At 33.5% G+C, this 27,458-nt stretch overlaps 1 protein-coding gene across 1 annotated transcript in view; it reads left to right on the top strand.

Annotated features, from left to right (window-relative positions):
• Positions 1-27,458, top strand: part of LOC143230968 (piezo-type mechanosensitive ion channel component 2-like) — a 211,535-nt gene that overhangs the window by 116,212 nt on the left and 67,865 nt on the right. Inside the window, 8 exon segments of the mRNA XM_076465323.1 lie at positions 7,139-7,339; positions 8,544-8,744; positions 9,596-9,694; positions 11,859-11,887; positions 11,890-12,021; positions 12,637-12,822; positions 13,099-13,156; positions 20,414-20,519. Of these exon segments, the coding sequence (XP_076321438.1) occupies positions 7,139-7,339; positions 8,544-8,744; positions 9,596-9,694; positions 11,859-11,887; positions 11,890-12,021; positions 12,637-12,822; positions 13,099-13,156; positions 20,414-20,519 (1,012 nt within the window).

The following is a 27,458-nucleotide window of genomic DNA, read 5'->3' on the forward strand; positions in this document are numbered from 1 at the left end:
CAACTCCTCAATCCAAGGCACCATTCTAGTAACCCTCCTTTGAACCCTTTCAAACAATTCAATGTTCTTTTTTAAGATAAAGAGCATTTGACAGAACACAGTGCTTTAAATGTAGCGTAATCAGTAACATATACAATGAAAGTATAAACTGTTTTAGATTTGTATTCAGTATTTCTGAAGATAAAACCTAAAATTGTATTTGCTCTACCACTAGTAACAGCACACATCTTGGATGGCTTTAGAGACTGATCAACCATTCTATCAAAGCCCCTTTCCTTCATAACACTGTTAAAGTTATTCCCATCCAAATTATATTTATAATTCAAATTATGATAACCAACATGCATTATCTTGCATTTATCATAATTAAAACCCATGTGTTATTTATTTGCACAACTTAATAAATTATCTAAATCCATTTGTTAATCAGCAGCATCCTTTTCACAGTCAACAACACATTAATATCTTAATATCATCAGTGAAATTTAAGTAATTTGTTGACCATTCCTTCATCTATGTTATTGATACAAATCAAAAAGAGACTGAGTCCTGAAGTACCTCACATGTGACATTAATCCAGTTTGACTGAATTCCATTTGTAACAAATCTCTGCTTTCTTCCATTCAGTGACACTTCTATCCAATTTGCTAACTTATCTCCCACACCTATAGAGATATGTTTACAAGCCTTTTATATGGAACCTTGTAAATACATTCTGAAAATCCAGATAAACCAAATCTACACCCTTACTCTCATCTACATGAGCAGTACCATGTTCAAACAATGTTAAAAGATTTGTAAGGCAATATTTTTCCTTAGTGAATCTATATTGGCTATCCAATAAGATTTTAAAGTTTGTTAAATGACATTGTAAAGCATCTTTTATCAGGTTTTCCAAATTTTTTTCATAACTTATATTTACTTTAACAATTTTCATTACTTCCTTTGTAAAGAAGTGTTATATTAGCAAACATTTATTTCTCTAGTACCTGCCCAACTAAGGATTTACAAAAAATATTAGCAAGTGACATGCATATTGAATCTTTAAAATCCTTTTCAACTCTTGGGGAAATATTATACAATAACTAAATAAATAAGGAGTAATTTACTTATAGTAGTAATATATGGTTATTTTGTAATCCTTCATTCTTTAATTACTGTTGAATATATGACTTATAATCCTCTTTGTAATAATTGTCAGACATATATTTTATTTTCTTTGATACATCACTCACATATTTGTTTATTTACATTGTGTAAAGTTGAGCTTTTCTTTGGCTCCAATTCCTGAATTTTTCTCCACATGATCTAAATTTCTGGTTTCATCAGTTTTAGTTAATTTTTACTTACTAGAAGTTAGTTAATGCATGTATTATTATTTTGTTTTCCTACTCCCTTCTAGTTCTTTGTGACATATTCAAGAACACAATAGTGTTTTATATTCTAATGTTACTATTGTTTTCCTTGGTTCCTTTTATCTCACTTGAGTTTGGGGGTTCATGTGTCTTGTCCCCTCTCTGAATTTCTATCAACATGCTTTCACCTTTCAAGGTATGGCCGTCCTTGTCAGCCTTTTTCTACTTCTCTGGCTTGTTTGGTATCAGGTTTTGTTGGGAGGAGACATGCTACTTGTAATGGTTTGTCTCCCTACATCTTTCCTTTAGGAATTCAGTGTGTCTCTGTTTTTGCATAATACAGTTTTGGGACCTGTTTTACTTCTTTTAGGTCCTGTATGAAGGTGGCTATCTTGCTTAGTTCCTTTTTGTTTTTTATCTCGAAATTCTCATTTTTTTCCTGTTTCTCTCATGCCTGTCTTGGACATTGACTGAAGTATGATTCATTGCATGGTGGGATCAAATCCCGAGAGTGGGTTTCCTTCTTTTGTTGACTTTTGGAATATCTCCTTTTCTGTTCCTTGGATTATATGGGTTTTTCTGAGTTTGGATCTATTCACTACCAGTGACTATCTCCTTAATTATTGTTTAACATTCCTTTCCTTCCTTTATGGGATCCTGCTTGGATTTTCACATGTTGTTGTTGGAGTTTTCATTTAACATAGTAATTGCATTTCTTCCTGTCTTCTTTCTGTTGCACATGGAGGGAGGGATATTTTTATGTTTGGGATTCCCATGGATCCTTTTTGTTTTTTCATGAATAGTCATAAAACTTTGCTGGACGTCTACCATCTTTCTAAGAATGATTAGTTTCTGGCTTCTTCTTGTCTTTAGTCCACATCAGTTTGCTTCTGGAGGAGACATATTGAATGGCTTTGTTCTTCAACAGAAGAACTTGGGTATTTTATTCCATTCTTAACATTAGTTAGTCATTTCATTTTCCAATCAGTATCCAGGATATGGAGTATTTAGTCTTCAAGTCTCTTTCCTGGCTACCTTGAAAAGTTCGGTCTCTTTTGGGGATTTGTGCCTCATTGGTTGCTCTCAATCAATCCATGACCCTTGCTCATTATCTTTAGTGGGTATTCCTCAAGTGATGGCACTTCTACTCAGATTCCTTGGTTCATCTAGTTGTAATTCACTCTTTACATTGGTCCAGTGTTGTTTGGTGGTTGGACAGCAGTTATCATGTGGTGAGTATTCATCTTCTACCTCCTTTTCAGGTCTTTTGTCTTTCATTGAATCTTCTCTTGTATGTTGGAGTATGTGCTGTGAATATTTGCAGATACTAATCTTTGGTGTATATTCATGTTTCTTTTCTCAGTTTTGTTGCACTTCATTGTTCCTAGAGCTCCATCTTTTATCTTCCATCTGTAGTGAAAGCAGGTAGTTTCAGTGTTTTTCACTGAATTACAAGAAGTCTCACACTTCTGCAAGTGGGTGTACATTCTGGTTCCTTTGTTTTTATAACTTTTGGGCCTGCATAAGAAGGATACTGCTCTTGGCTTGCATTGTTATCAGTGCTTTGAATGTAGTTGCAGGTTGGTTTTACCATGTGCACAGGGTCATTTTCATGGAAAGGTTTCTTCATTCTCCAGTTTTAATGTAGTTATGCTGTTATCTGGGCATTCAGCACATGGATACATTTGCCACACATCTGGATGACATCCTCCTGTCTATCTGGTTTCTGGATCTTTCTCCTATGACTTTGGGTTTTTTGTTGTTTGTTTTTCTAGAATGGAGGGTCCTTCTGTGCAGTTGAGATGTTCCACATCCTCCAATTTTCAAGTGGTTATGCTGTCATCTAGGCACTCAGCACATGGATGCATTTGTCATTCATCTGGATAACATCCTGCTGTCTTTCTGGTCTCTGTGTCCTTAGCCCATGACTATGGGTTGGGCTTCCTTTTAACTAGTATGAAGAAGCTTTCCATATGGTTGAGATGTTACACATCCTGCTTTTAATTCTGGGTGAAGATGTTTTTTTCCCTTCTCTTACAGTTGAGTGTTTCTTATTCCTTTCCTACTCATAATACCAGCATCAGGAGGAATTACAGTTGAAATTAACACACTGACCCATAATCCAAGGCTCAGTTTGGTATCATTTTTAGTCTCCTACAGATGATCTGGAAATTTGGCCAGTGATTGCCATTTGCTTACTTCCTAATTGCATTTCTGGTTGCTTGCAGTACAGCACTCTGTTTACATGTGGTTGGAGTTAATATATATCTGTTTTTCACAGTCCACTCATCCTGGCCATATTATATTGTATATACTCAACTGATCTTTTGGCACTGTCCCTACCTTGTAATACCAAGGATTGGATATGGAACCTTGTCTCTCTGGTTGTGGTTGGGAAGAATGTTGCTCCATTGTTTCTGATGCTTTAATTATTGAATTGGTTCTCAGTGCCTCCTGTTTCACAATACTTCACTTCCAGGGGAAGGGCATACCTGTTCCAGAAATGATGCAGTTTACTTCATCTGTGCTTTTATTCAATTACTGAATATAGCTGTTTGATTCCCTGTAGATTCTTTCCATAGGAAGTCTCTTATTTCTGTGTCACACCAGTCCCTCCACTTTCTCAGTGTAAGATTTTGAGGTATATATTGTTTTGGAAGATATCGTTTTTCTACACTAAAAATAGATTTCTGATAGATTGTATACCTCCTTTCATACACTTCTCACCATTCCTCTCTACTTCTAGTGTTTTTGTATTTTATGATGTGTTTAATATCAAAATTAAGGTATACAAAATGTAATACAGCCAGCTGTTACAGGAGTGTGTTGGGCTCCTATTGGTGGAGGATGTTGCATATACTATACATGCTAAATGAACAGCTTGAATAGAAGAGGTATTTTGCTAGTGACTCAAAGGAAAATAACATTTTTTAATGCATTAGAGGGCATATGAAGAGGAGAAAAGCTTTTGTGTGAGTAGAGGTAGGTATCTATCTGAAATATTCTCAGTTATTTACAAACATAACATCTAATAAGTCACCCATCTTATAATAAGTAAATACAAGCCTTTCTTTATCATTCTTCAAGGGCTCTATTTCTATTCTAACATTTTGTTTGCTGTTGATGTATTTGAAGAAATTCTTGTTGTGAATTTCTTTTTTTTTCAGATCTTCTGCCAATCTTTTGTCATTTTTTGATGTTCTAGTTTCCTGTTTGACCAGCTTTCTTGATCATGTAATATTTTAGATCTCCTGTCATACCAGTCAATTGAAATTTATTAAATTTTTAATGCTTTTTCCTTAATTCTCTCTCATATACCTTGTGTGAGCTAATCAGGTTTTATACTTCCAGTCACCTTTTCCTTTCTATAAAAAATATGTTTATCTTGAATATTTAAAAATGTACCCTTAAAATATTTTAGATTTGATCAGTGTCACTGAATAATTCAGCTGTCCAATTTGCAAATAATAATTCTTGTTGAATCTTTTTAAGATTTATGTTTTAAATTTGTAAACAAAAATATCATTATTTGTTATCTCCATATGCAGCAAAGCATTGATCCTAATAGAACAACAGCCACTTGCACTCAGATGTTCCCCAGTTTCCACACTCAACAATTTATGTATTAGAAGTGAGTAATAAATCCAAACTAGCATTGTTCCAGGCAGATTCTCTGACACAATTAAGTTATGCCATCTTTATTTAACTGCCTTTATCATCCCCTTATACTTATTAACCAGGTATTCTGACCTACCTTTCTCATAACATCATAAGAACAACAAAATCTGCATCATTGCTAGTTCTCTTTATTATATCACTTGCTCTTTCAGTTATATCCTCCATCTTTGTCCTAGGATAGCACAATATAATTCTTTTTTTCCTCTTTACTCTACAGACTATTCTATCCACATTTCTTCTCAATGAATCACCTGTAACCATTGCATCTCTTAAATGTCTCATTCATATCTTTCTTGTTTTCCTTTACACCAACAGTTACTGATCTACAAAAGCCAATGGCTGAAATTTGTTACTCAATACAATAGGCTCATTACAATTAAATCCACTACTTTTTGAATTAATACTACTCTTTTTGGGCCTGGCATGGTCAAGTGGTGAGGATGCTCAACTCACAATCTGAGGGTTTCAGGTTCAAATCCCTGTCCTAACAAACATGTTCATTCTTTCAGTCATGAGAGCATTATAATGTGACTCTCAATCCCACTATTCATTGGTAGGTGTGTGGTGATAAGTAACTGCCTTTCCTCTCGTTTTGCATTTTTAAATTAGAGAAGGTTAGTGTAAATAGTCATTGTATAACTCTGCATGAAACCCAAAACAAACAGTATTATTTCTAACTGTATGAAAGTCATTATTAGCAGATATATTCCTTGAATTCAGAAGTTTAAACCTCTCTTGAAATGTTGCTGCTTTTCCCCACAGTCTATTCTAATTCTAGTAGAATCAGTAGGTAAAGAAAAGTTTAGACTTCAATTTCTTTCCAACCTACAAATTATACTTACAATTTGCACATATTGAATACTAGCTTCTTTTAAAGTACATACCAGTCCCAAGTTCTCAAATAAAACCTACTCACCCAGCGCACCTAACAAACTGTGAATGCTTATCTCCTACACTGAGTCTTATCTATTGCATTTCTAGCATGAAAGTAAATATTCAGTACCATTAGCATGGACTGTAACAAGATGGTGAAGCTTTGAGATCATTTTATTATAACGTCCTCAAATTTCTGTGTACATAAAAATAAAATTTTTCATTCTAAATATTTCAGTTATAGCTTTTTGTAAATGCTTTGAAGGGGTAATGTTTTTGAAACTTAATAATTTAATCAAAAACTGATTTTATGTCTCATGAAAGACATGGCCTAGTGAGTAGAACCTTCTTGAAAGTTTAGAAAACAGTTTGACTAGTATAAAATGAAGTTAAGCAAGGGCAGACTTGTAAGTCTGTTAGTGAGTTATGTTGCATCTGAAGGTATTATAGTGAGAGATTTGATTTAATTTGTTTGTCAATAATTCAGTGTTGAGTTCATGTGTTTCACACATACTTTGAGAAATATTATGTTTTTAACAGGGCAAGCAAATTAGAAAGTAAATTATAATAATTCTTTATCCTCTACTGTAAGTCTATACCTATCAGTGAACATCAGTATAGCTGACTTTTAGAACTTGAAGTTGAAAATTAAAATAAGTTTTTTTTTGTTGTTGTTGAGTGGACTGGACTTTGATTTTTACTTTTACCAAATTATCCAAAACAATCCATCTGACAATAGAAATTGCTAAAACATTTTGACTTGAGTCTGTAACATAATATATAAGACAATTCAGTGGTAACTGTAACCTGTTGTGTAAAGAATATTAGCTTTAAAAAATCAAGAACTGTGACTTTGCATTATTACCTTTAAAAGAATCAAAGACATGAAAAAAAAAAACAAGACGTGTATACTTTTGGCCCAATTATAGGTTATTGCTATTTTTTATATTAATTAAACTTGCTCCAATCTTTAGTTATAAGTTTACAGAATTCAGAAAGGGTAATGATTTTAATTTGTTTTAAATATTATTGTTATAAGTTTATAATGTTACCCTCTACAGTATATGTACAAATAGTGGCAGTTTGATTTATTAGAATCAGTTAAAATACATGTGAAATATTTCTGATCAACTTAAAACTGCTATACTTCTGCATTTGAAGAATAAAGTATTGTCCAATAAAAAACAGCTTGCAATAGTGTCTATAGTTGTGTAGTTTTTCTTGTATTATAGGGTTACATAGGTGTGATTTTCGTTTTGAGCCTCCAAGCTGTGGTAAAGATTCGTCAGAAATTACATCGCTACCACAGAAATGAAGATGAACCTCAAGAAAAAGTGATGTTTCCAGGAGTTACACGTGTTCAAGCAGATGAAGGATTATTGGAGTGCATAAAGTTTCTTTCCAACTACATTTTCTATAAGTTTGGAATTGAGGTGAAACAGTTTTGTGTTATACACAGTAGTTGTTCATTATAATTTATGTAGTTCAGCCTTATGATCATTGTTAATATAGGAAGCAGTTTATCAAGAACTAATTGAGTCTAACAAAGTTCATTAACTGCAGTATTGTAATTGCTGCACTACTTTTTGAGTCTTGCAAAATTTGTTAACTAAGCAAATGAAGCCTTTCTGTCATAAGTCTCATAATGTTCATTAATACAGAAGCAGTAATCCCTCTATCATTAGCTAAGTGTCACAAAATTTATTAACACAGAAATTGTAATCCTTTTATTATTAATTAAGTTGTGGAAGTGACGTGTTTTTAAAAAAGCTTTTATTATACAAAGTTCTGTAACTTGAACTTTATTTTCCCATTCACTCCCATGTTATTAGTGTAGTTCATTCTTAAGGAAATTTTCTGGTGTGCAAAAGTAATAAAATCACACACATTAATCTAAGAAAACATTTTTAAACAAATATTAAATGTATCTGGGAAAGTTTAATTAAATTTTATATGGGAAGGAAGAGGGAGATTCAATACTCATACTGTTGTGTGTCTCTCCCTGTAAATCATCATAATTTTGACAAAGAATGCATGAAATGTTGCTTGCTGTTTCTGCTGCATCCTTTCCTTGTAGCAGTGCCCTACTTTGTGTTGTCCTCTTGTAACTTTTAGGCTGGATTCATGGCTAAGACCATTAACACTAAGAATTTCCACCACTTCTTCTATGATGGCAAATGATTAGAGTATATGGCTGGTAGTCAGCTGAAATTGCAAGGGTGGTATTTCAATAACAACCTCCTCATCTGCAGCTGAGTTTTGTTCCAACATCATCAGCTCCTCATTCAACATATTTGTGACTTCAATAACTCAAATAGGTCATCATTGATGATATCTTCAAAACCAGCCTGTCTTGCAAGTTCCTCATATCTTGGTGAACTCTCTTAGCACTTTCTGCTTGGGGAAACCCTGTAAAATCTTTAGTACACTCAGGCCATATGTTTTTTCCATAACCCAAATACCCATAACATGCGGGCAGACTTTGTATATATAGTAAGTGTTTTGAAGACATTGAAATAGTGATTTTATTTCAGATTTTGTGAAATGCAGTTCTGAAAACTCCATGAGTTTATTTCTTGTGTAAAATTTCAGCTGTAATTTATTTATCACTGAAGCACATCTTCTTTTTGTGTTTAGTTTTGTTTAGTGGCTATCGTTGTTTGTATTGCTGTACGGCTGGATGTGTACGCTGTGGTATCAGCTCTATGGCTCTGTGGCCTTTTTTTGTTAAGGAGGAGAGTGATTAGTCGAGTCTGGCCCTTTTACATCTGCTACCAATGTATTATATTGCCAATACAGTACATTAAGTGTGTAGGAATACCCCTGGATTGTGTACAGGTAAGTAATAAGATTAGAAATCTTTAAAACTATTTTATAGAAAAGTTACTTAAAAGATTTAAATTTGGAAATCTATTTTTCACTCTGTAGACATTTACAACATTATAGTTTGATAAGCTGTGTATAATTATTATTTTTCTTCTGTGTGAACTTTTATTTATATGAAATATTTTTCCTAAAAATATGACTTTTTAAATTGAAATCTTTCCCCAAATTATACATATTCCAGCTTCCAGTGAGTCACTACTGACAAAGTAAATTTCTTGTTTTGTTCAATGTAAAATGTTATTCCTTGTGCTTCATGCAAAACTTGTACTGTAAAGTAATTAAACAATTTAAAATGCATCATTACAGTTTTGGTATTAGCTTTACCTCTACTTAACTTGTTAGATGCAACTTAACAGCTTATAATCAGATGTTAGTAAGAATTGTATTTTTTTTTATTTTGCAAGAACTTTACCTCTTGATACAGTAGTTCTTTCAAATAATAACTGTGCAAGCAAAAGTACTTTTAAGATCTTTCAGATCAACTGTGAAAGCTAGGTCATTTACAAGACTTTCAAAGACTTTAACTATAGAAGCTAGATAACTTGGAAATTCTTTATCTATTAATACTGTAAGTACTTCAGAAATCAACTATGCAAACTAGGTTACATACAATAAAATAAGTCTTTCAAAGAATAACTGTACAAGCTAAATTACATGCAAGACTTTCAAATAAACTAAAAGCTAGATTACTTGCAAGGTTTTTGTATGTTAATAGAATATGTTTTTTGAAAGTTAGCTGTGCAAGCTACATTTATGCTACAAATTATTGTTTCCTGTATAATCTAAAATACTCCTTTGAACAGAGTATCCTTGGAGTACCAGTTTTAGCTTCAGTCAAGAACTGCGAGAATGGCTTTATCTCCCTGATTTTACAGCACCACCTGATTCGTACAAGATTCTTGGTTAGTATTTTATATTACTGAAAAACATTTAAGTTGTACAATCTTAAATTTTCTTAGAAGGACAAGTCAAAAGTAAAAATATTATCAATTAATTAAAGTTGAGAACATGTCCCTTCAGTAAAAAATTTAAAATAAAATTGTCACAAAAATAATAAGAGTCAGAACCAATGGTAAAATATTAAACAACCAACTTGTCACAGAGTAAAAATTACCACATATGAGGACAAACAAAGAGTCAGAGCCAATAGTATAATAAAAACCACCAATTTGTCACAGACTAAAATTACTACACATGAAAACAAACTAAAGGTCAGAACCAACAGTATTATTATTAACCCATGAATTTGTCACAGAATAAAAATTACTGTACATGAAAAGAAATTAAGAGTCAGAGCCAATGATATACAAGGGCTGTTCAAAAAATACGCGGACTGTTTGAATTGCGCAGCTCCAGTTGGTTCCAGGGGAATCCGCTTGGTGTTGCTAGGTTCACACAGATCAGCTGATTACGACGCCATTTCCCTATTGCAGATATCTTCATTTGTGTATTAGCTACTAGGTTTTAAGTGAAATGCGAATTTTTCGTTTGGCGGATTTCAGAATGAATGACCTGAAGGAGCAACGACTTGCTGTGAAATTTTGTGTTAAACTTGGAAAATCTGCAACTGAAACTTTTGCTATGCTTAACATGGCTTACAGTGATGTTGCTATGAAGCGTACAGCATGTTTCAAGTGGCATAAACGTTTTAAGGATGGTCGACAGTCCATTGAAGATGATGAGCGTCCTGGACGTCCTTCCATGTCAACTGACGAGCCACACGTCGACAAAATTAACACCCTGGTGCGGGCAAATCGACGTCTGACTGTCAGGGAGCTTGCTGAAGAGAGTGTGGGATATCAGTTGGATCTTGTTATGAGATTTTGACCGAAAAATTGAAGATGCACCATGTTGCTGCGAAATTCAGCCCTCAGAACTCGTGAGTTTTTAGTCAAACACTCGATCACTGTTCTTCCCTACTCCCCCCTACTCACCTGACTTTGCTCCTTGCGATTTTTTCTTGTTCCCCAAACTCAAAAGACCCTTGAAAGGAAGAAGATTTCAGACGATTCCCGAGATTAAGGCAAATGCGACGAAGGAGCTGGAGGACATTACAAAAGAAGTGTACCAGGACTGTTTCAACAAGTGGAAACACCGTTGGGATAAGTGTGTGTGTTGGGGAGGAGAGTACTTTGAAGGGGTCCTAGACCTGTAACTTCTAAATAAAGTACATTTTGTTTTATGACGTCAGTTCGCGTATGTTTTGAACAGACTTTGTATATGTACCCACTGATTTGTCACCTAATAAAATCATCAAATATGGCATCAGATTAAGAGCTGGAGCCAGTGAAAAATACCAAACAATTAATTTTTTTTAGGTGAGAATGTCACAGATGGAAATTTGTACTAAGACTTTTTTTGTTCAATAAAGTACTTATCATTGAAAATTGTTAATTAAATATTTACTGTATGTATAGCAGTTAAAAGGTAATAATGTGTATTTGTTGTAGTTCTTATTTATATAATCTACCTGACTAGTGACCATTTATCAATACTGTTTATGTAAAACATTCCTAAAGTTAAAATATTAAAAAATAATACAAAAATGAGTAATTACATCTGATAGGACCATTATGTTACAAAATCAAATATATTCAAATATGTTATTTTTAAATTATTATAATGTTTTATCATTACATCATTTAACTTGTTTTAAAGAGTTTTTCTGTATTTAATCTTTCTTTAAATTAAATATTACTGTTGATTGTTAATTTATATATTAAGTTGCTTCCATATTTAGGCAAAACTACAATATATTTTAGGCTTGGCATGGCCAGGTGGTTAGAGTGCTCGACTTGCAATCTAGGTGTCATGAGTTCAAATCCTCATCACACCAAACATGCTCGCCCTTTCAGCCATGGAGGCATTATAATTTGATTATCAATCCCACTATTCATTGATAAAAAAAATAGTAAAATCAGGGAAGACTAGCACAGATGTAGATGTTTTCAAAATTCAAAACAAAGAAAGAGACATTGAATTTCTATGTTTGTTTAAATTGTTATCCTTTATATAAGAATTATTCCAGTAAAAATGAAATTGTGTTATCTTGTATTTATTTTGTAGTGGACTTTTTCCAACTTTTGTTTGCTTGCTGTCAGTTACGTGTGTTTACTGTGGAAATGAGTTTACATGCTGAGGAAACTGGAGGGAGCAATTCTGAAATTTGGTTTTTAAAGGATCTCAAAACCATCATCAATCCAATACCAGATTTTGTCACTTATACAAAGTTAGTATGCTAAATTTTTCCATTAATTTGTTTTAATTTGTTCATTATTTGTAAAATGATCAGAATTTTTTTATTTTGGCCACACGTATTTTGCACAGAAATGACACAAAATCCACACTTAGACAAGTTGAAGGTTGCAGTTTTGAAGTATTTTCAATGTTGTTACTTAAATAATCAATTGGTCAAAAATTAGGGCAGACTGTATATAATCCATAAGGTCTTCAACTTGGATGTTTTGTTATTTGTTTGTTTATTTTTGTCTTAACTCATGACCATTACTTATATTTAAGAACCTGTAAATTTCTGCTTTTGAGTAAATGATACCATGTGGTCAGTAAAATTTTACCTGAAATGCTTTTTCCTACTTGCCCTTAACCTAATTCAAAGAAACATAATAAAATATATTCTTTGAAACTTTCCCTTGCTTGTTATATATTTCTGAATGGCATTTTTACACTAGGTAATGATCTTTTATTTTAAAGGTAATTTAAATTAAAAGAGTTTACTTGTAAAGTTATTGGTGTATAACACAAATTTTCATTCAAGTTTAGTTAATTGAAAAAAAATTAATAATTATGTTTGGAAGATGTAGATTCAATAATGTTAATTTTGCAGATCTTATCTGGACATGGTCAAGGTATGGGTTTTCTTTTCCTTTTATTGGATAACACTTGCAGTGATGTTTCTAGCAGGAACCAGCAGAGTTAGTCTATTTGCCATGGGCTATGTAATTGGCTGTTTCTTATTTTTGTGGAGTGGAAATGAATTTTACTTGAAGCCCATCAAAACCCTCCTCAGAATGTGAGTTGTTTAGTTTGAATATTCTGAAATTGAAAAGTCTGTTTAAAAAGGAGAAAAAATGTATTATGACTTCTTTTTTTAGTTTTATTGTATGGTTTCCATTGTCTTTGTATGAATTAAGAAATATTAAGTGTGATGAAAAAGCTCTATCAAATTCAAATATATGTGTTTCAAACATATTTTTACTTATGCATATGATTGATATTAATTTGTTATATGTCTGTTGAGCAAAAACCTTTGTTTTAAAAAGTTGTTTTTATACTTTCTGTATTTCAGGTGGAACTGTCTGCTAGCTTATAATGTGTTGGTAATATTATTGAAATCCATCTTACAGGTAGATATCATTTTGTAATATATTTTATATGTCTAGCTACAGTATTGTTGTAGATTTTCCTTGACATTGTTACCTAAGTTATTTACTTTAATAACAGGTGAAATTAAAACAAAATGATTGCTCACATGATTTCAGGATGTTATCAGAATTTCCCAAATACTGTGTTTCTGCTTATCCTTATCTCTACTATTGCAGAGTGGTGAGTTTTGAATGTCATTGAATTTTGACCAAATATATCGTGCAAATCATAAAGTCGTATTAATAACGTCCTACAATATTCAATCTGTAGACACCCAAATAGAAAATATTTGATAGACTAGATGGAAAGTTCCAAAAACTATTAAAGTTGGTGGCATTTAAGGGTAAAAGTTGATAATATGACTCTTCTAGTTGGTTTTGTGGTACTGATTTAGATAATCTAATTTCTTACATGATTACTAATTTCCACTCACAATTACAACTATTTTCTACTTGTCTACCCTCCATTTTTCCCTTGGTGGGCTCAGCAGATAGCCCGATATGGCTTTGCTGTAAGAAAACACACACTCTACCCTCTATTGTACAAATTTTCAATTGTTATTAGCCTGTAACCCCAACTAATTTCACATGTATACCATATGGTTCAGTTGTGTTTAAGCATGCAAAAACTCTTTACTACCAGAAGTGCCACATACCCTATCACAACTGACTACCTCTGTGCAGTTGAATCCAATCTTCACTTTGGGATTAGGCACAAAATGAACACCAGAAGAGGGGAGAGCAGGTGGAAAAGGTGAGAGGAAGTAAGTATCTATCAGAAATACATTTTCAGTATAGGAAATATTAATACCCAATACAATTATGTACTTCCTCTCATAGTTAGCAGATGAAGGGATTGTTGTAAAATTACCTAAATGACCACCCTTCAAAAGTGTCTGAAGAGCATCCACAGAGTATTCTACCTCTATGTAGAGGAAACAACCCCATACATGATTGCACCACTTCTTAGCCAGGTATATTTTTTTTCACCAGAGTGGAGTCAACTGGTGTTATGGCACAAGTGATTGATGCCAAATCCAGAAGGAAGAGTGTAGAGTGGCTAGGGTGTATTTGATTGTAATCAAGAGGTTAACTCCAATCCACATCCAGTATAACAGGGAGGAATTCATATGGCTCCTGGAAGGAGTACAGTCCTCAACCATTCACCTACAGTGTAGGAACAGAAGCTTCTCTTCTGTTCCAAGAACCTAAACCAACATGTGTGCAAGTCCAAAACAACTTGAAGAAATTCTGGAAATGTACATCCAGACACATCAGGAATGTTGAAATTCAGTGTGGATGCTCAGTTGTAGTCCAAAGCTAATAGATATTGGGATGTAACATTCAGTATATGGAAGAAGGAAGTTCTCATCCCAGTCACATGTAAGGACTTATGCTGATTTGTCCAGCTACGATTAAAAGCATTCACCCAGGAAATGACATCTGAATAGTGGTGAAAGTGAGGGTTTCCAATCAGAAAGGTGAACTGCAAAATAGACAGAAAAATCCAATAAAGGCTTGTGGCACCTGGAATAAAACCTAAGATATGTAGTAGAAGTGGTAAGGACTTCTGCATTCCATTGGAAGAATGGGAGAAGAAATATGCTGTAGCATCTAGAGCAAATATTGGGTATCATTATACTGGGACAAGCACCACTTAATCAAAGAGCAGGATTCATAACATGAAACTGGTGGCTGTGAGCCCAGAAAAAGATGTCTAGAGTCCAAAAAACATAAGGGCTATGTTTGAGTGTCTCTCCTGACTGATGATGTATAAAAGACAACCATTGAGTTGATAGAATTAATCATAACTGTTATGCCACACAGAGGTGACAGAAAATAAAGCATTGTCTAGGAACAGCAAGGAGTACCAAATGGTTCATATGAAGCCCTATTTCTTCTGGAGGCCAATGTTCTGAGATCTCTCATGTAATGCAGCATGCACCCATCTTGACAATGAGGCATTAAGACAAGTAGAAGAAATATACCTCCTTGTTGTCCCTACATAACCACCAGAGGAGGTAGGACTGAAGGGAAGCAGGTAGAGGGTATCTTTAAATATATAGGATCCCTGATATGGTACCAATGAACTTAAAGTACCCACTTCAATGAAATCATGTGGGCTTGGCCCAGAGGGATTAGAACCTCTAGTGATGCCAAGATTAGAAAAGAGACAGAATTTCTTACACAGGTAGAGAAGGTGCTGATACAGTCCTCTGAACAGAAACTCCATGGAGAGCAGACAAAGAGAAGGCTTGGCTCAACTGAGTTGAAAAACATTCCCAGCTGAACAAGATATTGAGCAGGATGAATTATGGACTTCTTCCAATAAGCTTTTCTGAGGATAAATTGGAGATTCGAGGAAAATTCTGTGAAGGAGTCAGAAGGAGTCAGTCAGTGAATTAGACACATAAAATCTCATCATCCATGGCTCCTAGATACGTATAGGATTCTATGGTGAACTGAAACATGTCGAGAGAATTATCAAAAGATGCCAATCTCTGGCCTTCTTGGAAACAACAAAAATTTGGAAAATGAACCTGAAGCACAGGAGAAACCTGTCAGATTGCACCCTTGATGAGAAGGCCTTGAATCACTTCTGTGAGCCACTGGTAGGAAACAGGATCTTAAGGGTAGAAAGTGGGGCAGGAAATAACACAAAAATAGTGAGGACGAGGATGAAGAATCATTCTGACAAAAGTCTTATATGAAAGAAAACTTATTAAATCTTTCAAACATGCATCTTAAAACATAAATAACATATAATTAAGTAATTTATATAATACTAAAACCTAAATACAATCTAATTTTATATATAACTAATGTATATGTAGGTGAGAAATAATTTTAAAGTTTTTGAGGACAAAGCAGCAACAATGCTAAGATGAGTTTAACTAGTTCTCTATTTAATTTTTTATGTCACTTTAAATTAACAATTAATAAAACATACTTCAAAAAGCACTCTTTCTATTGGTTACAAACATTTGGCATAATCAAGTATAATTGTTTGAGAAATTGCAACTTTTTGTATAAAGTGGGTGTGGCATCTGTCAAGAGTTCAGAAAAATTTATTTCTTGTTTTTCCAAGTGTGCCTTACAGAACTTGAAAGAATAAACAAAGCAGTTAATCTAAATTATTTCTATATATGCAAGAATAGCACGAATCTGATTTCTCCAAAATCTTGTTAATCCATTCATTAATTTTAAAGCAATTACATTTAAATACACAAATGTAACATTTTCTAAAGTTATAGAACATGAGAGAATAAAAAAAAACTTGTAACATTTTCTAAAGTTATAGAACATGAGAGAATATAAAAAAACTTGAAAAATTTTCTTTAAGGTTTCATTTGAAATAAAAAAATTAAAACTTAGGTTATATAAAGCTATAAACTATAATGTAAACTTTAATGTTGATTTCATTGAAAAAACATTGATTATAAAATAGCTTAATTATACTTTAAATTTCACCAAGTAAAATTTTGTGACATGCATAAAGGTGTCATTGTAAGAAAGGAGTTAAAACAAGTCAAATGTATAAAGAAATGTTTATTACACTGTTGGTTATCACATTTATATCCAGGGCTTTAAATAGTTATCTATTTTCATATGCTGGTTCAGTTACTTCTCTATTACAATACAGTCTGTGATCACCACTATAACTTTTGGTAATCACAGTCATATCTGGAGCTTTAAATAAGGTTCTCTTTCATCAAAGTCCAATGGTTCAATTACTTTAGAATACAATTCATAAAATTAATTATTCTTCTCTACTATGTTATAGCAATACAATGTATGATAATCTTACTTTAAAAATTGCAACAACATGATCTCTCTGGCTAAACTCCTAATAATGCAATCTAGACACAGACTTATACCCTAGCAGAGTTCTAGAATGTTCCACACACTACTACATATTATGATGCAATAATACAACAAACAAAAGTTGATAACAGTTGAACCACAGCAAACAAACCTGTCAACTGAAAATTACTGCTGCCTGTTGATTATTTTGTCTTCATACTTTATATTGAGTAGAACACTCTCTTTCATACCCATTTGCCTCAGGTAAATTAACACTTCAAAAAATAACTAAATTTAACACTCATGTAATATAACTATATATGTTGTGACTCTCACATCAATCTAAATTGGAAACAAGTATATATACATCTAAAAAAGTTTGTTGAAATATAGGTAATCGATCACTCTCCACACTATATTCATGCTATTCACATTCCAAATAGGTACCTGCATAATCTCTTGTACATGCTTGATTGGGTAGTAAAAACAATATCATGTATCTTTTATAAAATTCATTTGATTTATTATATTTGAAATACAGTTGTGTTGTTAAGTTTTATAATTTTTTTCTTTTTTATCGAATATGATTTGTATTCTAATACTACAATTGTGAAATCTCACTGCATACAGTATTCATCTTGAATATCTTATTTATCTTAATATTGCTACTGTTGAAGTCTTTGTGTAAAAATGTACAGTTGGAACAGAAATCATTGCATATAACATAAAGGAGGGCATTTATAGTTGATTTTCTTTCATTTGTGTATATATATATATATATACACACATACAAATAAGAAAATGTGTCTCGTTGCTTATTATTGGTGGCCATTTTAATGTCTTTTTATGTTTTGAATGCCATTTTTGCTCTTAGTAAAAATGAGTTATCATGTTTAGAACACCTAAATTGACCAACTGTGGTATGTTACCAACTTGTATCACAAAATACCATAAGAAATTTGTTTTGTTCAATATTCACCTAGTCTGTAGTTGATAAAAGATAAAATTTATAGTTTAATACAGTGAAAAGTATGTACTTAAAATGTACTTTACCTTTCTTAAATACTTTGGTAATACTCCAAAAAGTGGTTTTAAAATTGGTGTATATCATAAAATGACTTATCCAAGATCATAAATTTATTTTGATACTCTATTTTTCACGGCTTTTAAAGTCTACTAAAGCAGACAAATGCATGTGGACTTATTCTGCTGGATCGATCCAATAGTGAAGGAGAAATACTGACTATAATTCCAAAATTAATTTGTGTTTCTATGCATAATATCTCAGATTTTTAGTAATACATACAAGTTTATTGCATACAAAACACCAGATGAGTTACAAAAGTATTTGCACTAATGAATGTTTGTGGATTGACCATGTTATCAGATTCACATTCTGACAAGTCAAGTGCAAGACAATATTAATGTTAAGAATAAAAATACTTTTGTCTGTGTATATTTCAGATATTACTTTACTAACCTCTAGAATCTTTGAAATGTACACCTACAGTTTTTTTCAATATTACTGTATACTGTATTTAGTTTTTACTCTTCTCTACTTCAGACTGTTGTCAAATCAGCATTGCCAGGTAAATTAAAAAGTTTATTACTGTGACGTCAAATAAAGAACATCATGTTGAATGTAACTTGTTAAAGAGTCATGACATATGCTCTTTAACCCCAGCCCATATGTATAGGGTTCATCATTGAACTGTGTTTACAATATTGTAATAGGTAATTTATTGTTAGCAGTATTGCTAAATCAGTAACAAATGCTGTATCTCAGGACACCTGGTATGGGTATTAACAGTTTTATTAATAAAGCAGAGAACAATGTTTCGACCTTCATAAGTCATCTTTAGATCAACAGAGGTCATCATGAATTAAAAAAACTCTCATCAATTGTAAATGTTTATAATGCCTAAGAAACTGAGATCATATTTTGTATAAGACAATAGTCAAAATATGTTAAAAAAGACATTGGTTTTAAAAAGATCATTGTTTGTTCATAATGAAGATCAGATGTGGGTCAAATCTGTTGCAAGAATAAGGAATTTTAAGAATGTCATATTTTAGAATAAATGGTAATTTACCATGTGCAGAAAAGTATGTGGTATTGTTCACTGAGAACTTGTTAAATATTACATTACATGTTTGTTCATTTTGAAAGGTAATGTCCATATTAGAAGTGACAACCTTGTTATAATTAGAAAAGTTGAGAATAAGCAGAAATTAAGAGTTTGAGAGGATCTCATAATTGCTAAACTAAAGTCTATTGTAGCTCATCAGAAGTCAATCCTACTGCTTCTTCTCCAACTGTAAGCTTGTTTGAATTTTTGAAAGCAGTGTATCCGGAATAAAACTTTTGGAGAGCATTATAATTGAAACATAACCTCTTTGGTCAGATAATATTTTTTGTTCAGACGATTCTTAGCCGTTAATGTTTTTATTTCACTAGACAAAAAAAGTAACAATTCATATAATAAAATTTTGAATTTATTTAACTGTTTTACATTGCTTTTTATACATTTAATTTGAGGGGATATTTGATATTTACACTTAAGAAAAGTTTCAGGTTTACTGTCAGATACTTAAAATAAAATTTATCAGACAAAGAACTGGGCTAAAACAGCATTTTAAAATATCATGCTGCAATTAAATTTCATAATATTTAATGCCTCATTTTTATTTAAAAAAAGAAGAAAGTAAGAGAGATGTTTCACTATACTTTCTAATAATTGAAAATGTAATGAAACAAGTAAATAGAATAAGTTATAATCATGTACAAATTTATTACAAGACTGAATCTGTACATCCAAATTTGAATTTAAAGGGACTTCTAAAAATGCTGCCTGTTGAATGGATTATTTTGTCTTCGTAATTTATATTGAGTAGAACAGTCTCCTTCATACCCAATTAATTACTTCACAAAAACCTCAGAGAATTTGGCAGAACAGCATGTTCGTTAACAATAGACAAGCAAACAACAATTTATAAAGAAGAATTGTATTATTAGTGAAATAATGTACTACATGATAGGTATTTTAAAGTCTAAATTAAATTTTTCCCTGGTTGTCATTTAGGTATTTGTAGTAGCAAGATGTAACTTCTGCCTTTAACCAGTGTATAAATTCTTAACAGGTATTTATAAAATGATAAAACTTTTCAAGATATTAAATCTAAACTCAAGACACTTGTTTAGACAAATGTATTATTTTTGCTTAAATATTTGGACTAAAACAACTTTCTTTCTTGAAACTTTTGGTTGTTGTATTGGCTAAAATTTCTGAACCTTATGCAGATCTATTTATAAATTTTGGTTGTTTATAACATTAGTATATTTACTTTGATGTTTTATAAATTTAGGGTTTGGTTTTGCAGTAATTGGTGAATGTTAAATTTTAAAGAATTTTTCTGTTTTTTTCTCAACTTCAGGTATTCAGTTGTGTTTTTCTATCCACTCTGTACAAGAATTTTTGTTGGTTGGTTCAGTTACTAGGAATTGTTTGTACGAAGAAACTGAGTGATCAGTCAAAAGCAGGTAAAATATTTTACTTTAGAAATGTTTATGTGTGTTTATATGTTTGTGTAATAAAGAATATTCAGTCACAACTGTTAATGGGTGATTTCATTTTTAAAATCAAGGTCAGGAAGTAAGGGGTAGAAAGTAAACTGTAAATTATGGATCACATTATTGAAGTTAATAAGTATTCTGACAGGACATGCTGTTTAGTCTGTCTTTTATATTTATATATAAAGAAGTGTTTTTAAGTTTACAAGTTCTTCTTAAGTTTGTTTCTGTGTTTATTTATACAATTCTTGAGATCTATACATTTTTGCAGTCAACATTACCATCACAATTACAGAAATGTTCCATTGCAGCAGAGAATGTAGAGTATCAATATATATGTAAAAAACGGCTTGTTTGGGTTGAGTAAATATTTTGCGTAGAGGAGCGAATAACGTTTTGACCTTCTTCAGTCATCGTCAGGTTCACTTGACATCACTTTAGAGTATCAATGTTTTATGACACACTGGTGTTCTTTCAGTATCGTTTTAAATCTCCTTTTTGTTTGTCATATGTACAGTTTATTGCAGCTACAACTGATTTGGTAAATTTCTTCTTTATCTCCAGTCGTTTTAGGATCATTGAGTGTCTGTTTTGACTTTTGTGCAATTCTACATGAGAGATATCTGTGCTAGCTATCCCTAATTTAGCAGTGATAGACTAGAGGGAAGACAGCCAGTTAATGTAATCCACTGCCAACTCTTAAGCTCCCTTTTACCAACAAACAGTGAGATTACCATCACATTATAAAGCCCTCATGGTTAAAAAAGCAAGCATGCTTTTTTTGACATGGAGAAGAACCTGCAACTTGCAGATTGAGAGTCAAGTACCCTAATCACCATGCCATGCTCTTGAGTGTTTGTAAATGGTTAAAAATTTGTTTTGGAATGAATGCAACTTCATCAGACTTTAATCAGAATGCTTTAGCCTTTTTTTTTTTCTTCCAAAGTCTGAGATAAAAGTGGTATGTGAATGAACTTGTTTTTAGAAGTTTTTAATGGAGTAAATTAATATTATTTCATTTGTATATGCTTGTCTTTCATATTCTAGAAAGCTCTCTCAAGAATTATATGGTTATAAACTCTTATCTACTGCCACTACTTTTAAATACATTTTTCCTTGTTTATGTCTGTAGTATCTGAATATATGTTAATAGCATGCCAAGTATATGTCTTACAAATGCTTATTTTTTGACTTAAAGGGATGGTTAGAGTTAAAATATAATAATCTGAATTTTAACATGTCTCAATTTTTAATTAGAATGTCTAAGAGGGTTATTTTCATTAGATTCCATAGTGAATGTTATTCCTTCATTATTTTCATTCATATAGTTTAAGAGTTTCACTGTTTATGAAGGTGTTATCTGCATATCTTCTGTATCCTACTAGTTTTATTAAAGTGTTTTGCAACTTAGAATCTTTGAATGCATCCATAAATGTGTCACTTAAAATAGCAGATAAAGAGTGGACCCCATTACTAGATATTTTAATTTTTTGATTAAATATATCATTAATTTTAAATATGCAACTTTCCACACAAAGTTTGGTGAGATTAATTAGTTCTTTGGTATGGTAACTCTTTAGTGCCAAGTGATCTGTAGAATAAAATGTGTAAGACTTTATCTGGAATATTTGTGAACAAAGAAACAATATCTAGTGATACAAGTAAGTTATTATCCTGAATTTCAATGTTTTTAAGTTCTTTCACACAATCAACAGAGATTTTAACAGTATATTTACACTTTTTAATAGTTAAATCAGTTTTGTAACCAATAACTTTGCTGAAGAGTGTGTAGCTGAATTAAAACTGCGATACACTAGGCTTCTGTATTATAGGTAAAGTGCAAGTTATGGCTGTATTGCAGTCTAGAAGAATTTAAACCTTTTTTTTATCTGATAAAACGTTTGAATGTTTTACAGCAGATTTAACTTTTCTCAGTATGTTTTGCAATGTTTTTTTTTTGTAAATTTCATCTTCAAGTAATTCTTAGATGCCATCCTCCCAATATTTGGAATTTTGATGTTCATGCATTTTCTTAGTTACTTCTGTAATTATTTCCAGTGTTGATCTTTTTGTTATCATCCTTATATAATGGCTTATTCTTTATTCTAAATTCCTCTTTCTTGATTCCTAAAATAAGTAATCACTCTTGCCTGTTTGGAGGACAGACAGTTTCGCATTATATTTGTTCACATGCCCAATACTCCCATTTGATTCATTCTTTCTACCATTCATCATTAACATTCTTCTCTAGATCTTATGTCTGAGGATTTTTTGTGCAATTCTTTTTCCTTCTCTTTTCCACTTCTCTCTTTCACTTCTTCTTTTCATTCCCTACTCACATGGCACTTTTATTGCTGGGTCTTGCTTGGTAGAGGTATGCTGCTTTCCCAGTTCGACTTCCTTTCTGTGAGGAATTTTTGGAACCATGGGCAAAAGCTGCTCACCATCAATACTCACATTCTTCCTTAGTTTTCAGACTGTCCCAAACAAATCCCTCCACCTCTGTAGCTTGTCCTAGTCCTGTTAGGCCTGGTGAGTAGAACATTTCACTTGCAATCTAAGAGTCATTGATTCATATCCCTGTCATTGGAAATACTAATCCTTTCAGCCATGGGGACATTATAATGTTATTGTGTCAATTGCAATGGCTCACACCCTTCCTACTTTTGTTCTTGCCCTAAATGGTTGGAAGAGAAAGAGGTGCAGCATTTGAAAATGATTCATAACATTACGTACGCTGAGGCTTGAAAGTTGCTGTCCACCACTACATCTTGGACATATGCTGCTGCACTTCATTCCACTACTACAGTGGGAGTGCAGATGGATTGTTCTGTGCCTCTAAAAGAATTGTTCTCAAACCAAATAAAAAGTCTTTTGACCTCCATGGTTAAAAAATTGATTCTCAAACCAAATAAAAGCAAATCCCAAAATCTTTTGACCTCCATCTTCTTCTCCCACCCCAAGATGCAAAATGGTCAACAGACAGTAACAGCAAAGACCTGCCCAATTGAAAGGATCCATGGAAGTGGTCAGTAAAAAAAAAAGAAGTGGTCAAAAACAGAAGGATTCTTCACCCAATTTGCCTACGCATAAATAAAAATGGTGACCTTGATACAATGGAACTGTCAAGGTTTATGTTTTAATCTGAATGACATCAAAACACTGATTGCTTCCTACCATCCTGTATCTTTCCTTACAGAAAACATTTTTGAAACCTGTTGATACAGTCACCTTTCAGTGGTTTTCTTTGTACAGAAATGACAGGATGTGTGATGGCCGGGTGCATGGAGAGGTGGCACTTTTGATTGATCAGCATGTGCCACCCTGTTTTTGCCACTCAACACACCCTTGGAGGCCATAGCCATCCGTGTTTCCTTGGGCCATACCATCACTGTTTGATCTCTCTACTTATTGCCTGGAGAGACCTATGATCAATTAGACCTTGATGCTCTCATTGAACAGTTGCTGTCTCCCTTTTATTTCTGGGGATGTTAATGGACATCATCACCTCTGGGGAAGTGCTGATATTGATAGGAGGGGTCACCTTATAGAGTGTATGCTCTGTGATCACAACCTTTCACTTTTCAGTACTGGTTCTTGTACTTATTTTCATGCACCTAGTAGGTCCTTTACTGCAATTGATCTCTCAGTTTGCTCTCCTTCACTATTCTCCCATTTTTCCTGGAGGGTTGACAATAATCCACGAGGCAGTGATAATTTTCTGATAATTTTGAGAGAGACTGGCCGTGGTCGATGCCACCTGACCCCTATGCCCTGGTGGAAGCTACTGTTGTTGTCTCCAAGGCATCGATAGACAACTGCATGGTAGCAGTGACTGACTGTATTTTCCAGGCAGCTGCTCAGTGTTTTCCTTAAACCTCGACACGTTTTCCATGATATCCTCATCTGTGGAACCTGCCTGTCTCAAAAACGGATCTGTGACACTTTTGTAGGTATCCCACACTCTTGCACCACATCGCTTTCCAGCAGACCCTTGCACGTGCTTGGTGGATAAGACATCAAAGCTAGAAGGAAACTTAGATTAAGTTCACAACCAGCATATCTTCTACTACCAGTTCCGTATAGGACAAGATTCAAAAGGTCAGAGGGCAATATAATCTGTCCCCCTCTCAATCTTGCTCTCTGGTGGCCAGGAAGTAGCTGATACCTAGAGCATTGTCAATACTCTATGTGAAAGCTTTTCTTGGGTGCTTCATACTCTACCTTCTTAGCGATCAAGACTCAGGCAAAGAGATCACCTCTTTCCTTTTGAGTTAATTGTTTCTATGACTATAATCGTCCATTTACACTGGTGGAACTCAAACTGTCCTTTCATTGGTCTGGCAGGACATCAGTTGGACCTAATGATGCACACTATGAAATGCTGTGCCATCTATCTTCTGCTTCTCTTGATATTCTTCTGATTGTTTTTAACCAGATCTGACATGATAATGTTTTTCCTGATGCCTGGTGTCAGGCTGTTGTTCTACCTTTCTCTAAGCCTGGGAAGGATCCCAAGATTCTTTTACACCACCATCCAATTGATTTGATGAGCTGTCACTGTAAGACCTTAGAGAGGATGGTTAATGCTTATCTTGTTTGGTTCCTCAAATCAAACAACCTCCTCTTGCCCACCGTGGATCACCTGATTTGACTTGAAACGTCAATCAGAGAAGTCATTCTCAAATGACAAAATATTGTATCAGTTTTCTTTGATGTTGAAAAGGCTTATGATACAATATGGAAGTATGGCATTTTGTGAGACCTCCATATATATATACGAGTCACATGGCCATTTGCCCATTTTTATTAAAATTGTTTTAATGCACAGAGTGTGTTTTGAGTGTCATGCTTTTCAATATAAAGATTAATGCCATCACTGAATAACTCCATCTTACTGTTGCAATTAAGCTCTATGTTGACAAATTTCACATCTCATGTCAGTCATCGAGTGGCAGCTACAGATTGTCCTCAGTTGTTCACTAAAGTGGATCACAGCAAATGGCTTTAACTTCTCTCTCTCTAAAACTGTATGCATGCACTTTTGCCATCAACGGGTATTCACCCTGATCCTGAACTCCATATTGCTGCCTGTGGTTCATGAGAAAAAAGTTCTTGGGGCTTATCTTTGACTGCAAGATGACCTTTTTACCACACATCAAGCAGTTATGGGTCAAATGTACAAGAGCACTGAACATCCTCCGTGTCCTCTCTTCACTCATTTGGGGAGCGAATTGATGTTTTATGCTAAAGATGTATATCGTGCTTTATTCTATTGAAACTTGACTATAGATCACTGGTTTATGGCTCTGACAGGACCTCAGCCTTAAAGATGCTGGAGGCCATTCATCATCAAGGCTTTTAGCTTTGCACTGGGGCTTTTGCACTTCCCTAGTTCAGAGCTTAAACATAGTCTCATGAACCTTCTTTGCACCTTGGCTTTTTGCAGCTGTCTCTACTATATTCTTCGAAACTTTGATCATTATCAAAGCATCCCATCTGGAATTGTACTGTCCTTCCTTTTTCAGAACAGACAATCTGCCATTGCTTCTTTTGGCCTTCGTATCCAGGTGCAGTTGGATGAATTGGGTCTGTCCTTGGATAACATTGCTGTATCAACTGGTCAACCCATCCCACCATGGCTTCTTACAGTTCCCAAATGTGACCTATCTTTGAATCATCTGAGAAAAGCAGACACTCTCAATTGGAAATGCAGTCTGTTATTCACTGAACATCTTTTGAACCATTCTTCCATCCCTATTTATATAGATGGTTCAAAATCAGGTGACTGTGTGGGCTCTGCCATGGTTTGTTGTGATTGGGTTGTTGCATGCAGAATTCTATCTACAGTTTCTGTGTTGACTGCTGAACTATATGCCATTTCTCTTGCCCTGGATCACATAGAAGCTAAGCAGTACTCAAACTGCCCTATTTATACTGACTTGCTTAGCTTTATACTGACTCTGATATCGCTTAATGTTAGCTTATACCCTGTTGTTGTGCTATTCAAAACTGACTGGCCCATTTCACTTTAACATCTACTTCTATCCATTTTTTCTGGATGTGGGGTCATGTTGGTATTTGCAAGAATGAGCTTGCCAACACCTCAGCCTAAACTATCTGCTCTTGCACTATCACTGCTCTGCCTGTTCCTGGACATTGGTCTTGTATTCAAGGCTCAGCTCCATGCCACTTCCAGTCGACTTGGAGCGAGCAATGTGAAAACAAGCTTTTCCAAATAAACTCCATATTGGACTTTGGCAATCTTGTTTCCATAAGGATTAGAAAGATAAAGTTGTTTTAACTGGACTCTACATTGGTTTCAGTTTTTTAACTCATTGTTTTCTTTTATCTGGGACTGATGTACCAATGTGTTGTCTGTGTGACACTTGGCCCACAATAAGCCACATTTTACTGTCTTGTTGTCGTTATGACTCTCAACAATGGCACCATTTTAAACATTTTCTGTCCCAAGGTTTGTTTGTCCATAATGTTAGACAGTGTTATTGGCAATGGTGACACTCACCATCTTAGAAAGTTTTTAGTTTTTGTAAAGGCCATTAATCATTTTAATGCCATTTAAGTTTTTAATTTATGCATTAGAGCTTTTTTAATGTGATTCCCTTTTAAGAATCAAGATCCATATAGTTTGATTTGAAATTAGAAAATGGCCGTAATGTCAAATAACTTGAAACCAGGACTGGAAAGACCAACTTCAAGTGACTAATACTGCTGATTGAACTACCCATTAGTAATCCTGGTGAGTTATAATTAAAATTTGGCTACAAGTGTTTTTATACTTTTATTACTTCCTGAAAATGACTATAACGTCACATAACTCAAAACCAGGACTGGAAAGGCTATCTTCAGATGACTATGGTGTTTTTTTTTTTAACTTGTTAGTTTTTC

The sequence above is a fragment of the Tachypleus tridentatus genome, chromosome 10 (genome assembly GCF_004210375.1).
Source record: "Tachypleus tridentatus isolate NWPU-2018 chromosome 10, ASM421037v1, whole genome shotgun sequence".
Lineage (NCBI taxonomy): Eukaryota > Metazoa > Arthropoda > Merostomata > Xiphosura > Limulidae > Tachypleus > Tachypleus tridentatus.